The 16,489-nt window shown below is 42.1% G+C and overlaps 1 protein-coding gene across 1 annotated transcript; it reads left to right on the top strand.

Annotated features, from left to right (window-relative positions):
* The first annotated feature begins 2,133 nt into the window (after nt 1-2,133).
* On the top strand, nt 2,134-15,003 carry LOC143027930 (glutamate receptor ionotropic, delta-1-like). Its single transcript, XM_076189577.1, has 10 exons — nt 2,134-2,428; nt 3,805-3,990; nt 4,593-4,751; nt 6,849-7,002; nt 8,399-8,525; nt 9,794-9,884; nt 10,348-10,468; nt 11,699-11,849; nt 13,070-13,184; nt 14,094-15,003. Exons 2-10 carry the CDS (start codon nt 3,967-3,969, stop codon nt 14,289-14,291), a joined length of 1,140 nt encoding a protein of 379 aa, XP_076045692.1. The 5' UTR covers nt 2,134-2,428; nt 3,805-3,966; the 3' UTR covers nt 14,292-15,003.
* The last annotated feature ends 1,486 nt before the right edge of the window (nt 15,004-16,489 follow it).

Genomic DNA, 16,489 nt, shown 5'->3' with positions numbered 1-16,489 from the left:
AAGAACATCTAAACAATGTGTCTAACATTCGTATTTTAGGTTCAACTTCTTACAGTTCGCCATTCTTCAGCTTCTCACGACATGACGCAAGAGCAATTTGACATTTGGAAAACTGACAAAAAAATCGTGATCGAAGTCGTTTCGAATCAAACGAAATAGCAAAAACAAGTAGCATGCTAGCGAGAAATACTTAGTGTGCTGCCATAGTTAGAGGTCAGACATGTGATGCTCGTCCTTGCTGTTGCAGGTAAAGCCGCTGTACCTCGATTCGCGCCTCAACATCAAGGTGAGTTCGAGGACGACCTTGAGGGGCTATCACACTGTGTTATTTTTCCTCCGACATCCTACCTGCAACCTCCATTTGAATAACTAGAATAGGACTTCCCTTACAGAAATCTGGACTTCTCTAGAACCTTTCAACAGTATGTCTAACATTCGTATAGGTTTACAATCTCAGTTCACTATTCAGATTTGCTGTATATGACGGAAAGATAAATTGATATTTGGAGATTTGAAAGATTGAATATTGTAACCCAAGTCGTTTTAACTCATACGAACTCTCAATTGTCGATGCTGGTGTGTTACGCTTCTCCTGAGCCGGGGCTATGACCCTAAGAGGTTGCGAACTTAGGTTGTCACTAGGGTAAAAGAACAAACGAGCGGTATACGTTTCTTTGTTTATTAAGAGTGCTAGAGTGTGTGTATAATGTTTGTGGGAGTTCAAAATTGGACTACTTGCCTTTTAGTCGACCTGATATTTGGAGCAGCTGTCTCAAGACTGTTCTCCTTCTATATTCAAACCTTAAGGATACATTGGTACTGCTAGGCACCTCCCTCTAGGGCTGTACTTTTCATCTTAGGATTTACATGATTGGCTATGAACAGAACACTAAAACACATTAGCCCAATTATATTGCAGTAAGGGGTCACTGGTGTCATGTGATGTATTTAGTCCTCCGATAAGGGCTTTCAGAAAGGCCTACCTTAGCACAATTTAATTATGTTATGGTTTTGCTCCATTTGAGAAGGGGCCACCCACGCTATGCTAGTGCGTCCGAAGCAGTGAGAATCAGTTTCTCACAGGTGAAGCCCGTCGAAGCCCAGTGTGATAACACCTTTACCGATGTCTTCTGGATTAAAATCTTTAGTATATTGATTTATTGTGAAATAAACCGTACTTTCTCTTTGTTGTTTTCTCTCTGGTGGATGTCAGGACTGACGCCCCATCACCGCTTTAACTGTGCCTCTCCAAATGATTCTATCCGTTGCCAATCCAATCCTGGTACCACATGTTCTATTTTTTTCCTTCGAATATGATCAGACAACACAGTGGCTGTGGGTGACAACAGAAGAGGAAGGTTCGAGTTCTTTTGATCTGATGGAGTACGTGAAGGAACCCATGGTCGAGGGCACACGGGGTCTTCTCCTTCGTCAGCGCCGTCCTCGGGAGAAGAAACATCTTCGGTAAGGTTCCTATAGTCCTTGCGCTTCAAGGGGTCCGTTCAGGGTGCGACATACGTCGTGAGTCATTCTGACAAATCTATTACATGCCTCTCTCTCTTATTTCCCATATGTGTTATTTTATTTTTTCTGTATATAGTAAAGAAAATTGTATAGTACAATGAGCATCACTCTTTAGGATTATAACAACGATTTGAATAAATCTAATAGCATGTGGCAACAGCGCTTTTCCCCCATGTTGCCACGCCAAGGTATCACTGGGTGACATGCGTGACGATCCGATGAATGGTGGTCAAATTGGTACCGTCGCATTCGGGGAAATTCCCGCTTCTGAGTTCAGGGGCTATAGCTCCCTCGGGATCAACATGTTAACCTGTCGAGTACCTTACTCGAGTTGAATGTTCCCATAGTTTGCCTACAGGCGATTCTGTTCAGGTGAAAGGAACCTACAAAATCGAGGGTGACATGTTGTACATTTCCAGTAAGGTTCTTAGTTCCCTTGGGATCAACATGTCAACTTGTGGAGTACCTAACTCGAATCGCATATTTATTTTGTTAATTTCCTGCGGAGGGGGTGGAGTTGTGGCGTACCAAGTGACATTTACAACGGAGAAGTGATTAGTTACCAATTATAAGTGAATACAGCGTGACTCTGGTCCGTAAGGACGTCCCTAAACTTAAGTATTGAATACATAAGACTCATACATTCAATACTCTATGTAAAGGATTTCATGATGAATGACTGGAATTCCTTTGCTACCCTGACGACCACAGGTCATCATTCGAGAGTGAGGTGATAGTGGATGTCTACGCCGTGGCTGACGAAGGCAACGGCACTTGGGGGTTCTCCCCAAAAGCTTCTTGGGGTTCCCGAAGTGGCCTCAAGCTTCGAGGCCCTCCTAGTACATTGTGGCCTCCTCCGCCCAGGTTCTTCGGGGGAAGAAACCTCCGACTGACCTGTCTCTTCGTAAGTAACCCTCTACCTCACTATAGGTAACAAAGAAGAGGTACTAGGCGGAACCTCTTGTGAAACCCCGTCCCCAAAAGCTTCACTAACTCTAAGCCAGCTCGCACACCGACGCAACCAGTTGCATGAAATCGATCACAACGGGTGCCTACACTCTGAAACCAGTATTCCCTGTACGTTTCCCCTCCAGCAATCAAGTATGTCGTGCATTTCTGAAATAACAAGTAAAGAGAAATTATATATTCATGTCCTGACAGTACTGGGAATACTGTTTTCACAGAGTGTAGGCATCCGTTGCTACCGGTTTCATGCAACTGGTTGCGTCTGTGTCCGAGCTGACTAAAGCCTAGTTGACACGAGACTAGTTTAGTAGCCGCTAGTGCTAGCGACTTGTAAACTACCCCTCCACTTGCCTAATGTGAAAGGAAAGTTAGTAAACTTTCCTCCAAACTATCCTGATGTCAACACTTACTTGTCGGGTAAGTTAACTTACAGCTGCCCCTAGCGGCTACTAAACTAGTCCCGTGTCAACGAGGCTTAAAGGAAAAAGGGGAAGTGGAATGACACCTGATAGTTTGACCTGGGGTCTGTGGGTACAGGGGACCGCTACTTCTGCTCCTGGGAGGTACGCAACCACAAGAACAACAATAAAACAACCGCAGCAACAACAACAAAACTAACAGGAACAACATCAAGGTAACAACAACAGTAAACACAACGATGACAGCAAAAGAGACAAAAAACAACAAAAGCGACAGCATCAATGACAAAAAACAGCAACAAGAACAACAATATCGACAACAGTAACAACAAACTAACAACAGCAATGACAACAACAGCAAGAACAACAATAATAACAACAACGACGACGACGGTCTGTAAGTGTGCGACCCGCTAGACACAAATATCCAAAGATAGTATACATACCGGACAAATATCAGTATATTTAGACATTCAAATACCTCGGGTAGCCAGATCCCCACGTACCACGAATACTATTCTAGGGATTAAAACACCATCACACATTCAAGATTCTCGTCAAATGTTGTGAATTTAAAATGCTGGAAGGCGAGATGCAATAAAAACCAGAATATAGAAACGTTTCATTGCCATCTAGGTAAGTGTTCTAGAATTCAGGGTAACTAGAAACATGAACTCCTTCTAGGTAAGAATAGAACATAAGAATAGAGGAGAACAGCCTACACTAGGTAGTTCCATGTCCCTTACCACCCTTCATCACTATCCATAAAACTATCTAATTTTCTCTTAAAGCAACCGATTGTTTCAGCGCTCACTACATGGTCACTTAGTCCTTTCCATTCGTTAACCCCTCTGTTGCTAAACCAGTTCAAAACCCTCGGCTCCTCCGTGGACAGAAACCTCGAGTGTTCGAGTACGACTTAGAGACCGGTTTGGAGGAGGCGCGAGGCTACACGGCCGATGTGGTCCACCTTCTTCAGGAGCACCTCAACTTCACGGCGACATTGGTCCCCGCCGTCGGGTTCGGCTCTCCACAGGCTAATGGCTCCTGGAACGGGATGGTCGGGGTCCTTGCCAGGCAGGTAAGAAAAAAAAAAAAAAAAAAAAAAAGTCTTGACTTATTGGGAGTGAGGGGTTTCGGGATGCAGGCGAGATCAAATAATTAAGATCTTGACTTTGTGGGAAAGGGGAGGCCTTTGACAGCAAAGTGAGGAGAATATAAAATGAAGTTCTTGCCTTTCCCAAGCAAGTGAGGAGAACACAATTAAAGTTCGTGACCGTCTAAGAGGCTCTCTACCCTCCTCTCCGCCTATCTTAATGAAATTGTCTGGGATTTGCCAGAAGTAGGTCTTTGAGTCATTGGATCGAAGGGGTGGTTTCAAGGGGCTTTATGGTCTGTCTCGATCTCAGAAGTACACACGAGCGTAGTGTAGGTACACAAGAATCATCCTTGCATTCAGTAGTAAAACAATGAATAAATTCATTGTTATCAAAACAAGAAGAAACTTATAATCTGTTTCTTATTTTCCTTCTCGTAACTCCTTTTCCTCCTTTTATGGTCTCAAAATGCACACGAATGGAATTTACAAAATAATTGTCTTTGCATTATCACAACAAAAAGAAACTCATCTTTTTTTTTTTTTTTTTTTTTTTTTTTTTTTTTCCTGGACACCTCTCGCCCCAGGAGGCGGATTGGGGTATTCTGGACTTTTCGCCAAGTCATGAGAGAAACCAGGTGGCGGAGTTCAGCATCCCCTTCAGCTGGGACAACGTTGTCATCTTAGCCAAAGCCCCAGACTTCGTTGTCAAACCGTTCCTGCTTCTAGAGATCTTCAGCCCTTTGGTTAGATTTCCGTTTTTTTTCAGCAGCGTTTCTTAACCCGGGGTACTGAAATAAACTTTAGGGTGTGCTGGGAAGTGCTGAATACATGGCGGTATTATATCACTTCCGTGCTCTTTTATTTTATTTTTTTTTTTGTTTCTTTTATCAACAGTGATGACAGTTGATGAATCAACAAAATAAGTGATCAAGCATTGCCTCACTTGACTATCCTTTACCATTTCTAGTAATCAGGTGTTAACCAGAGTCAAGGGAGTGTTAGGCTCCCTAGACCTGACTACTACAGGGGTGCTGCTAGAGTCGGAAATGGCTAAGGAACGCTGGTCTACAGGCTTGCTCATGCAGGTCCTGCGTGTGGGTAAAGGTGGCGGCACACTAGGCATTTCTTGCTAGCATGCTACTTGCTTTTGCTACTTCGTTTGAGTAGAACCGACTTCGGTTACGATCTTTTGTTTTTCAAATTTCCAAATGTCAAATTACTCGTGTATTATAGTGAGAAGTGGTATGACGAACTAAGAGAAGTTAAACCTAAAATATGAATTTTAGACACATTGTTTAGATGTTCTTACGGAAGTCTAGAATACTGGAACCGAAGTCGTTTCCACTCAAACGAAGTAGCAAAAGCAAGTAACATGCTAGCTAGCCTCGTGTGCTGCCACCTCAAGAGATTGAAACGGCTTTTTAATAGAGAGATGTCATAGACTGATATAACTAGTGTTGATATATACATATATATATACATATATATATATATATATATATGTATATATGTATTATATATATATATATATGTATATGTATGTATATATATATATATATATATGTATATATGTATTATATATATATATATATATATATATGTAATATGTATGTATATATATATATATATGTGTGTGTATATGTATGTATATATATATATATATGTATATATATTGATATATATATGTGTATATATATATACATATGTATATATATATATACATATAATACTTTAATTGTTATTAAGACTTTTAGTATTTTGCTAGCTTTCACCAAGCAATTTTATTCAGATCTCTAGGGTGCTTGGATGCAATAAGCCTATGTGAATGGCATAATGGACGAAAATATTTGTTTGGCAGCTTGCACACCAACGCAACCATTTGCATGAAACCATTTGCTTACAACGCCGCAACCAGTTGCATTGCGGCTGACGCATTGGTTTCTTTAGAACACCTCACATCGAGGCAACCGCAGTTTCAGTTGCCTCGATGTAAGGAGTTGTAAAGAAACTAACGTGTCAGTCGCAATTCGATTTGCTGCGGCGTCGTAAGCAAATGGTTTCATGCAACTGGTGGTGTTGGTGTGCGAGCTACCTTTGGATTAGGATAACTACATTTCATGATGGGAATTAGGAAAAGTTGTGGGAAGATGAGCATCTTATTCTATTATCGAACAACAGGAGGAATTATTTTTTCTTTATCTTTTTTTTTTTTTTTTTTGAGAGAGAGAGATCCTGAACAGATAAATCCAGACCTGAAAGGTGGCAGCAACTAGTATGTACAGTCACCGCTGTGATCTCTGGCGAAGTAAGCCACACCATAATTACCTGGCCAATCACAAACAGACCCATTTTGCCCAATAGACGTCACTCAGGAGCGATCGTGATTGGCCAGGAAAGAAAAGGGTTGTTGTTTATTTTGCCCAAAAACGATGAGGCGGTGAAAGTGAAGGTGACTGCAGCTACGAAATAGGTCCTGTTCACACCAGCGGTTTGAACCGCGCGAAAACCATGGTGGTACCGTATAGTCAAGGGAAAAAATGCACGGTTGTGTGTGGACACCTCCATTGACTTACACTATAATTGGACTGCCGCGGTTCAAACCGCTAGTGTGAACAGAGATACGGGAGGCCGTGCAAAGCTATCTATATAGATAAGATGCGTCTTTTTCCACAGCGTCTCCTTAACCATTTAATTTTCCTCGTACCCTTTTCAAATTACGAAGCCAATCTGCTGTTGTTAGACAAACAGAGAAAAAAACAACGGTAAGACCATAGAACAATCATGTAAGAACAATTGAATGACCTTTACCGCACAAACTCTTTGTTTCCCTTTCTGTTTAGGTATGGGCAGCCCTGGTTGGGGCAGTGTTGTTCGGATCAATAACCTTGTGGCTAGTTGAGACGGCCGAAAGCAATCTGGACGAGCTGGGATACCGACCCCCGCCCCCTCTCTACCATCGCTGTGGCTCCGTCTTCGGTGTCTACGTCCAACAGAGTGATTATTGCTTACATACACGTATGATTGGTTGACAATCGGATTTCACTAGCGAAAGCGGCATTTCTGATTGGCTGCGTTTTAGCCAGTAGGAGTCGCGGAGATAGGTAACGTGTGTCTTTGAGGTGGAAGGCCTTGAATGTCTGTTACGTGCGTGTTCATGGATGGTTTTCTGTGAGGATCTCTTTCTTTGTCTAATATCGTTGTTCCTTTTTCTAAATCCATTGGATAAAGGGAGTTTTACGTTTGGTGTTATGGAGATTCTTTATGGTTAGGTTTCATATGTGGCCAGTTCACCGTCTCGAAAGCTTGCTCTCGTCATCCCGATGTATGAATGATCCTCATTGATGCAGGTTTGTGTGAAGTTGAGGTGATTGTTTTGCGGAAGCGATATTTGTGTGTAAGGGCGATTTCTTGGTCAAAATTGTCTTACGGTTCCTGTAATACTCTTATGTGGTGGTGAGTTGATTTTCTTTTTTTTGAGGGGGGGGATTCTATCTCTGGAATATAGATCGGGTTATCTTTTTCTGTAGTCTCTAGTGAATAGAGTTGACAGAGCATTAGGCTTCATTGCTAGGACGGTAATAAATAGAAGTGCAGAGGTAATTATCAAACTCTATCTGGCGCTAGTTAGACCCAGCCTTGACTATACGGTACAGTTTTGGTCTCCGTCCTATAGAATGGATATCAATTCACTAGAATCAGTACAGAGGAGAATGACCAAACTGATATATGGGCTCAGAAATTTACCTCACAAGAAGAGACTTAGGCACCTTAGCTTACACCCTCTGGAAAGACTCAGAGTGCAGGGTGATCTAATAGAGGTGTTCAAGTGAATCAAAGGTTTTAACAAGCGTGACGCAAACAAGGTCATCCTATTAAGACAACAGGGCAGGACTCGCAGTAATGGATTTAAATTGGGCAATTTTAGGTTTAAGAAGGAAATAGGCAAGAACTGGTTTGCTAATAGGGTGGTCAACGAAAGGAATAGACTTAGTAACCATGTAGTGAGCGCTGAAACTTTCGGTTGTTTAGAAACGATTGGACAACTTTATAGATGGGGATGACAGGTGGTAATAGACATGAACTGCCTAGTGTAGGCCTTATGGTCTCTTGCAGTCTCCTTCAATATAATTTTTTTATGTTATATGTTTCATGCTAGCCTATTATGTTATTTGTGCAAGCATTGGTTACGATATATACTGCTTCTACGACGGTTTTCCTGTTTCTTTCTAAGATTGTTAGGCGATGCAACGTCCTGGTCCCATTTCGGCTATTGCACCTTATCTTCGATATGATTTACCAACAGATTAATTTAGGTTCTTTCAATGTGAACCTTTCCTCTTGCAACATCACCGTTCATCTCTCTACATGAGTGCCCATTCTTCGTCAGCAGCGGAGAGTCGTGTGTGGGCTTATGGCACTGGTGGACGCGCCCTAACGGCATGCATCCTGATGACGGGGATCATCATCTGCGCCACCTACAGCGGTTCCGTCACAGCTTTCCTTGCCATACCCTTCAGGTAGGTCAGCGCCTGTCCCATCAACGTTCCGTGAGGAATGACTAAACAAAGGATAACTACATGAAATACTGGCTCCTCATAATACCGGCTGGGATAGTGACCTTTCAAAATGTAATAAAACAGGAAACAGTGGGAAACTAATAGTGGAGTGGGTTGTAATGTTGATTAATGTATGGCTAAGGGAGGGGATGTACCAGAGAATTGGAGGAATGTTTGTCAAGTTCCACTTTACAAAAGAGAAAATGGACAAAAATGAATATAGTAGTTTAAGATAGTCTGTTGAGTGGGAGGGTGTTGAGAGGATTAGAGAGAGAACAGAGGAAGTATGTATGTATGCATGCATGTACGTATGTATGTATATATGGACATACGTATATATGTATATAAATATGTGTGTATGTGTGTTTGTATGTAATGTTAACATAGTATATGGTGTCAGAAAGATAGCGTGCCGAGTAAAATATTTTCTTTTTCTATACATTTCTAACATAAGTTTTTAAATACTTCGGAGTAAATACAATGTAACATCACACTCAGACATGTTCTTGTAGAAATGTAATTTAGCCACACGTAGTTAGTTCACAAGCCCTGTACACATAGATTCCATCACTGACCCTCTCTTTCTATTCGTCTCTCATGTCTGACCTACGATTAAGTAGACTCATTGAGTTACCCATTTCTATATGTTCTTCTATTCTTTCTACTTCTTAACTGACTTTGTTCCTTTTACTTTGTCACCAATGAATTTATCATATGAGCTATGATATTTCTGAATCAATTTATTTGACCTTTGGTATACTTTAAATTTAATTCTATTCTAACTTCTGATTTTGGTATTCTGAGTTCTGCGTCTTCTGTATTTGTGTGTCATTATGGCTTCTCTTACTGCCGAGTAACACGTTAAAAACGTCATCAGTAAAAGCAGCAACGACTGCAACAGCACTGTAGGAGAGAGGGCAAACGCAGCGTATAGGATCCAATGTATTTAACGTTTCGCCCAGCAGGTTATTTCTGAAGAAGCCCTGCTGGGCGAAACATTAGATACATTGGATCCTATACTCTGCGTTTGGCCTCTCTCCTACAAAAACGTCATCACTTGATCCTTAATACATTTTTTTTTTATCTCTGGAACCCGTATTTCTAAGTGCAATACAATACAATTCAATACAATAATGGTCAATCTGCCAGTTCCAGTGGATAGATAAAGATAAATAGGGACATAAAATAAATATCCTTGGAAACTGAGGATTCTCTTTGCTCTGAAACAGAGCGAAAGCCATCGACTCACTCGAAGACCTGGCCCACAGCTCTGTCCTGCCGTCCGTCAGGACTCGTGTCTCTGTCTACAACTTCCTTCTGGTAAGTGAGCGAAAAGGTTCAAGTGTATATACTTTCCTGAAGAGGGTTATAGGTATTAGAGCCGACTTATAGAAGTTTATATTTTTTAATTCCGACTGTGGGTTCTTCATGCATATATATATATATATATATATATATATATATATATATATATATATATATATATATATATATATATATATATATATATGTATGTATATATATTTCAAGTCTTGGAAGGGATGACATCATGAATGGCTATTTTGTACATTATAATGTTCATGCTTAGCTTATCGTGACTGTCCCGCCGGTCTATTTAATTTCCCTGTGTTAAAAGCTACCCGCAACTAACACTTTACGTACCGGATAGCACCTCTCTTATGACCCTAGCTGCCCCCAGACTATTTCATTTATCTCCGTGGCACACCCTTGGGAAGGAAGTGGGCAATGGATTCATTGAAGACTTGTATGTCCTTCACGACAGCAAAACAACTACACGGGAGCCATGGCTCGGCTGAAACTGAACCTGAAGCAGTTCAGCGGCGCCTACATGTCCTCCTGGGATTACTTCAAGCAAGTGGAGGAAGCCAAGTACGCCTTCATAGGTACGGTCATCACTTACCAAAATACAGAATTCTTCAAAGTGGGTAACTTCCTTGATTTAGGATACCTTGGATCCCTTCGTACTCTACTTCGCGTGATGTTTTTTTCTTCTCTCCGATTTTTTGGCAATGTATTTGTGCTTACAGTCCTTGCACCATGACCATTTTATGATAACGTGCCAAAGGAGGTTAGGTTAAGTAAGGTCAGGTTAGGTCAGATTAGACTAGCGCGGTGGTTCTGTAGTCGGGGAAGGGACCTGTTGGAAAAGATTTCTATTCTTCCTCTATTTCTTTAAGATAATGTGAAGCACTGAAGCGTCGCGTATAGTCACTCCCATTCCATGAATGGAAAGTGCCCCATTTTCACAATCACCTCCACTTACAGCGGACTGGACTGTTGTTGGGGTTCAAGAACTCTGTCATGGATCCTTCTCGTGGTGCAGATGGGTACTCGGGCTGAGAGGCAAGTCATGTGTGCAGGTTATTTGAACTAGAGAGGAAAGCAAGTGTATGTTCACACAGGCCAAGTCAGAGACAAGTGGCTTGTGTGAACATGTACTTGCTCACTTTCCTCTACAGTTCAAGTAACTTGCACACTTGACTTGTCTCTCAACTTGTCCCGTGTGAGCGAGGCTTTACAACAAATTGGGAATAAGTAAATCCGTCATGGGGCTTTCTTCTCCTGTAAATTGGGATTCGGGAAATATTCCGTGGGGCTTTTTGCTGCAGAAATGCGATTCAATAAAGCTGTTATGGGGACTTCCCTTGTAGCAGACTGGGATTCAGTAAATCCGTCATAAGGACTTTCTCTTTCCACACTAGACCTGTTATGGGAATTTCTCCTCCCAGAGAATTTGTTTCAGTAAATCTGTTATGGGGATTTTCTCCTCCTAAAGACAGGGATTTAAGAAATATGTCATAGGGACTTTCCCCTGAAAGAAATTGGGATTCAATAAATCTGTTACATTAGGAGACTACCATAGATCTGGATTCAGTAAATCTGCTACAGATTGGCGGGCTGATGGTGTAATCGGAAGCGTGCTGGTCTCGCTTTCTCTTAGTTGTGGGTCCGAATCCCGCACTACTGATTCCCATCAGTGACTGTTACTTGACCCAACAGTCCTTAAAGAGCATCATACGTCAAAGGTGACGGCTTGGGCCGCAGCTACTCAGCGCCTCCTGGCGTAGAATCCTCACCTTCTACTTCTACTATGGATTTTTTTCCTGTTACAGATACGTTCTCGTCAGCGGTGGGCCGGTCAATCGAACACGAGAACGAGGGTGGACGCTGTCGTTTCCGAATTGCCCGGACCATCGTCAAGAGCGACGTGGATGCTTTTGCCTACGCCCGAAACACGCCCATCCGACATCGTGTCGACAAAATGTGCGTTGATTGGCTGGTAGCACTATGACGCAGTTGGTGATGTCACAAGGGCAATGCTTCTTTTTTTCAACCTCTGTGAATATTTGATTGCAATAATATGTGGGTCAGCTCTGCATCAAATAAATGTTATTGTTATGGATTACATATTTAACTATAAGTTAGCATAGTACTGTTGCTGAAAATATTGTAGTAAGAGGTTTGGCATACTGTAACAAAAATATCTTGTAGAACAAGAACATAAGAATGAAGGAGACTGCAAGAGACCATAAGGCCTACACTAAGCACTTCCATGTCTATTACCACCTACCACCCCCATCCGTAAAATTATCTAACCTTCTCTTGAAGCAACCAATAGTTTCAGCGCCCTCTACATAGTTACTAAGTTTATTCCATTCGTTAACCACTCTATTGCTAAACCAGTTCTTGCCTATTTCCTCCTTAAATATAAATTTGTCCAATCTAATTCCATTACTACGAGTCCTGCCCCGCTGCCTTAATATGATTGCCTTCTCTGCATTACCCCTGCGATACACAACGGTGGGAAGAATATGTGACCATTGTGTATTCAAAATTGTATACTTGATACAACTTAACGTGGAATGATGCATGTGTCACCTCCAACATCAATCAATCCGTTGCCCACATCTCTCTTGCAGAAGACCCGCTGCCCTAGAAAACCGTCCACGGCCACAATGTCACCCCATAAATCATCCAGTGAAGCAAATAAAGGTGCGCATTTGATGATGATGATATGATTTAACGTCACAAACTCCCCCCTATCAGACGACTAGGACAGTGCCCCTTACAGAGGACTTTGTAGCGTGGAATACAATGTACCATGCCCTTGGTTTAACTTTGCCGGTGGCAGGGTTCGACCCGTCATCCCCTCGACATTCGCCACAAGTAACGACGCCCTAACTCGCTCGATATTTCTAAGGATCATTTCTATAGTGTGACTGCAGAGTTCCTTGTCTGTAAAACCTCGTTTACACGAGTCAAATTGAGAGGGAAATTAAGTGTGCAAGTTATTTGCTACAAGTTAGTTGCGTGTGGAAGCATCTGCCTGACAAAAAAAAAAGGGCAATCTGTCCAATTTTCTTTGTCAAGCAGATGTTAATACACGGCAAGTAACTTGCACGCTTAACTTGCCTCTCAACATGCCCCGTGTAAACGATGCTTAATTCTGTTGATTGTACATTTACTTTGACGTAATACTACAGGTTGACATGGCTTCGGTACTATGGGATCCTTGAGCACTTGAGGAGCAAATACTTCTCCCTCCCTTGCTTCGAAGAGGCCACCAACGATGGACCAAAGTCTCTTGACCTTATTCAGGTACTGAGGAAGGCGAGAGAAAAAAAATACCAATTAATCCATTAATCACTTCATTAATTTACCCTCACATACAAGCGAGTTGAGTGTTCCAACACGATGGTAAGATGAACTGAAGATCCCACTATCGGAGAAAGGAAAGAAATTTGTCAAAATTTCTTTTGTCCAATAGTGGGACCTACAGTTTACCCTCGCATACTATACATTACTAATATCGCAGGCATTATCAATAACGATGATCAGGTTACTTAATCACTTCGTGAATTAGTTAATTGATTATATGACTGATTGGTTGATCAGGTACTGAGGAAGGCGAGAGAGAAAAAAAGGACAAGCATATTAATAAATTATCTTATTTATCCTCACATGCTATATATTATCAATATTGCAGGTATTCTCCGTAGTAATGACCTGGTTACTTACTTACTTCATGAGTTAGTTAACTGATAATAGGATTGATTAATTGATTAGTTAAACTGGTCATTCCTATTGACAATACCTGCAATATTGGCAATATATGTTTAGTAAGAGTCGCTTAGGGTCAGATGAATATATTGATGCTGATATTGATGTTCATATTGATGCTGATATTGATGCTTATAATACTAGTACTATCAAGATTGCAGGGCCTCGCGGCAGCCCAGTGGATACAGTGTCGAACTCATGAACAGGTGGTCGTGAGTTCGATTCCCAGTGACCGCTGCGTGCTTCTTGCGTTGGTTCCCGACATCCCTGGCCAGACAAGGAGGCGACCAAAACATTGGTCACTCAGCGGCTTGCCGTAATTGATAGGGATTGCTCTGCCAGAAGTTTCTCACTTCCCGTTTCGTGGATTTTTTTTTTCTTTTTTTTTTCTTTTTTTTTTTTCTTTTTTTTTTTTCCATGCTCACGTATTCATTTTTTCCTCTCCAGGCTCAGGGAGCCTTTTATGTCCTCGTTCTCGGCTACTGCGCATGCGTGACTTGCTTCTTCTCGGAGCTTCTGGTATCCACCTTGAAGCGTCTTCGGCAGGAGGGTGATGTCCATTCGTCCGACAGGGCTGAGGACAACATCTGGAAGAACATTGACTCAAACTTCGATGAGAGCCCCAATAGGAAGACCATCGGTTAAGTTTTCGTGATTGTGATTTTGCTTAACGTCACAAACTCCCTCTATCAGGAGGCTAGGACGGTGCCCCTGACAGAGGACTTTGTAGCGTGGAGTTTAATGAATCATACCCTTAGTTCAATTCGCCAGTGGCAGGATTCGAACCACCATCACCTCAACCTTCGCCGCAAGTAACGATGCCCTAACCCGTCCGGCCGGCGAGCATCCTTCGTAAATGTACACTCCTGAATTCATCTCTCGACAGGGCTGAGGACCACATGAGAAAGAAGATCGACACGAACTTCGATGAGAGCCCCAACTTCGGTCTTCGCTATGGTGGCATCCTTTCAACCGAATAAAATTGTCTGATGAAAATCACGGAATCAACAGAACTCTTCCTGGGGGATTAAGCGTTAAAGTTCGATTTGATCGGTGCGATTATTAGCCTCCTACCACAGTCAATGGCTAGTGACGACGTGAATCCTCCTACCTCCCTCCTGGCATCCTATTTTGGTAAACGCGTTAGTCGTAGCTTAGGTTGAAATGATTATCATCCTCGTACTTTGCAGCTCGAAGCAAAACGGCCCCATCATTCAAAAACAAAGAATTAGTGCTCTTAGACAATCGTTTGACGATCATCATTGAGCCATAAACGATCATCGTTGAGCGATAATCGCACCGACCAGAGCGTACCACGCTGTCGTGGACATTCAAACCTGACCCATGGTATACTGCATGTCAGAAGTAAAAAAATAAATATCACTGTTCTCGTGCAGTTTTGCGTTTTTCTGGGCCTCATCAAAGACCTAACTTTGAAGATCAACAGGGAAATAAACAAACAATGAGCTTTGGACAGCAAAAGGAAACCTTGATTACAGTCTACCATAAATTCTTGAGAACTACACTCGATTATGCTTCTGTCACATAGTTCCCAGTGGATACCGTGTCGAACTCATGAGCAAGTGGTCGTGAGTTAGATTCCCGGTAGGAGCTGCGTGCTTTTTGTGTCGGTTCCCGACAGACCTGGCCAGGCGGGGAGGCGACCCAAACATCGACCCAAGAAATTCAGCGGCTTGCCGCAACTGACAGGACTTACCTTACCAGGGGTTTCTCACTTCCCACTTTGTGGAAGTGGGGTGGTGATTTTTTTAACACTCAATTACGCCTCTATAGCATAATTCCCAACAATGATAATAAAAAAAACGTAGACACCCTACCAATTATACCATATAAAGCATTGATACCAGGCGGCAGGTAGAACGAGAATCTGAGTAAAAAGTTACCGCCATAGTGTTAATTAACAGAGTTAAGGTGGTGACACACTAGGCTAGCATGCTACTTGCTTTTGTTACTTCGTTTAAACAAAAAACTACTTCGGTTACAATATTCTAGACTTCCATAAGAACGTCTCAAGAATGTGTCTCACATTCGTATTTTAGGTTTAACTTCTCTTAGTTCGTCATTCAGCTTTTCACTATACGACGCAAGAGTAATTTGACATTCGGAAATTAGAAAAAACAAAAAGATCGTAACCGAAGTCGTTTTTACTCCAACGAAGTAGCAAATCCAAGTAGCATACTAGCGAAAAATGCTTAGCGTGCCACCACCTTTAGACTTGTTTCACATGTGTCGACTTTTCGCCGTACGACGTCCACGGCACGATGTCGTGCTCTCAAATAACCATGGATGTCTCTGGACGCTTTCACATGGCCACGACCACGTGTGGAAACGTCCATAGACAGCCATGGTTATTTGTGAGCACGACGTCGTGTCATGGACGGCACACGGCGAAAAGTGGATACGTGTGAAACGAGCTTTAAAGTGTCACATTCACTCAGGGGGGATCACGGGTTGCGTGTGGATCACTCTCCGCCCGTGAAGGGGTTATCACACTGGGCTTCAACAGGCTTCACCAGCGCCGACAGTTGAGAGTTCGTTTGAATAAAAACGACTTCGGTTACAATATTCTATTTCTAAAACCTCCAAATATCAAATTATCTTTCCGTTATATATAGCAAAGCTGAATGATACACTAGGAGATAATAAACCTATACGAATGTTAGACATACTGTTGAAATGTTCTGAGAGATGCCTAGATTTCTTTAAGCAAAGTCCTATTCTAGTTATTCAAATGGAGGTTGGAGGTTGAATGTTGGAGGAAAAACAGCCCAGTGTGATAACCCCTTTACCAAGCCTCTCCATCGCTGACGATCTTGTGCCAG

The sequence above is a fragment of the Oratosquilla oratoria genome, chromosome 9 (genome assembly GCF_046742065.1).
Source record: "Oratosquilla oratoria isolate Oo_2021 chromosome 9, ASM4674206v1, whole genome shotgun sequence".
Classification (NCBI taxonomy): domain Eukaryota; kingdom Metazoa; phylum Arthropoda; class Malacostraca; order Stomatopoda; family Squillidae; genus Oratosquilla; species Oratosquilla oratoria.
Note: the sequence above shows the minus strand (reverse complement) of the source record. Positions and strands in the feature narration are given on the sequence as shown.

What these genes read in the sequence shown, in the direction of transcription:
- LOC143027930 (XM_076189577.1), top strand. Translation starts at nt 3,967, where the DNA reads ATGGTCGGGGTCCTTGCCAGGCAG. An exon ending in TCGGGGTCCTTGCCAGGCAG is followed by an intron (nt 3,991 to 4,592) that starts GTAAGAAAAAAA and finishes CTCTCGCCCCAG; the next exon opens with GAGGCGGATTGGGGTATTCT. An exon ending in CGACATCGTGTCGACAAAAT is followed by an intron (nt 11,850 to 13,069) that starts GTGCGTTGATTG and finishes GTAATACTACAG; the next exon opens with GTTGACATGGCTTCGGTACT.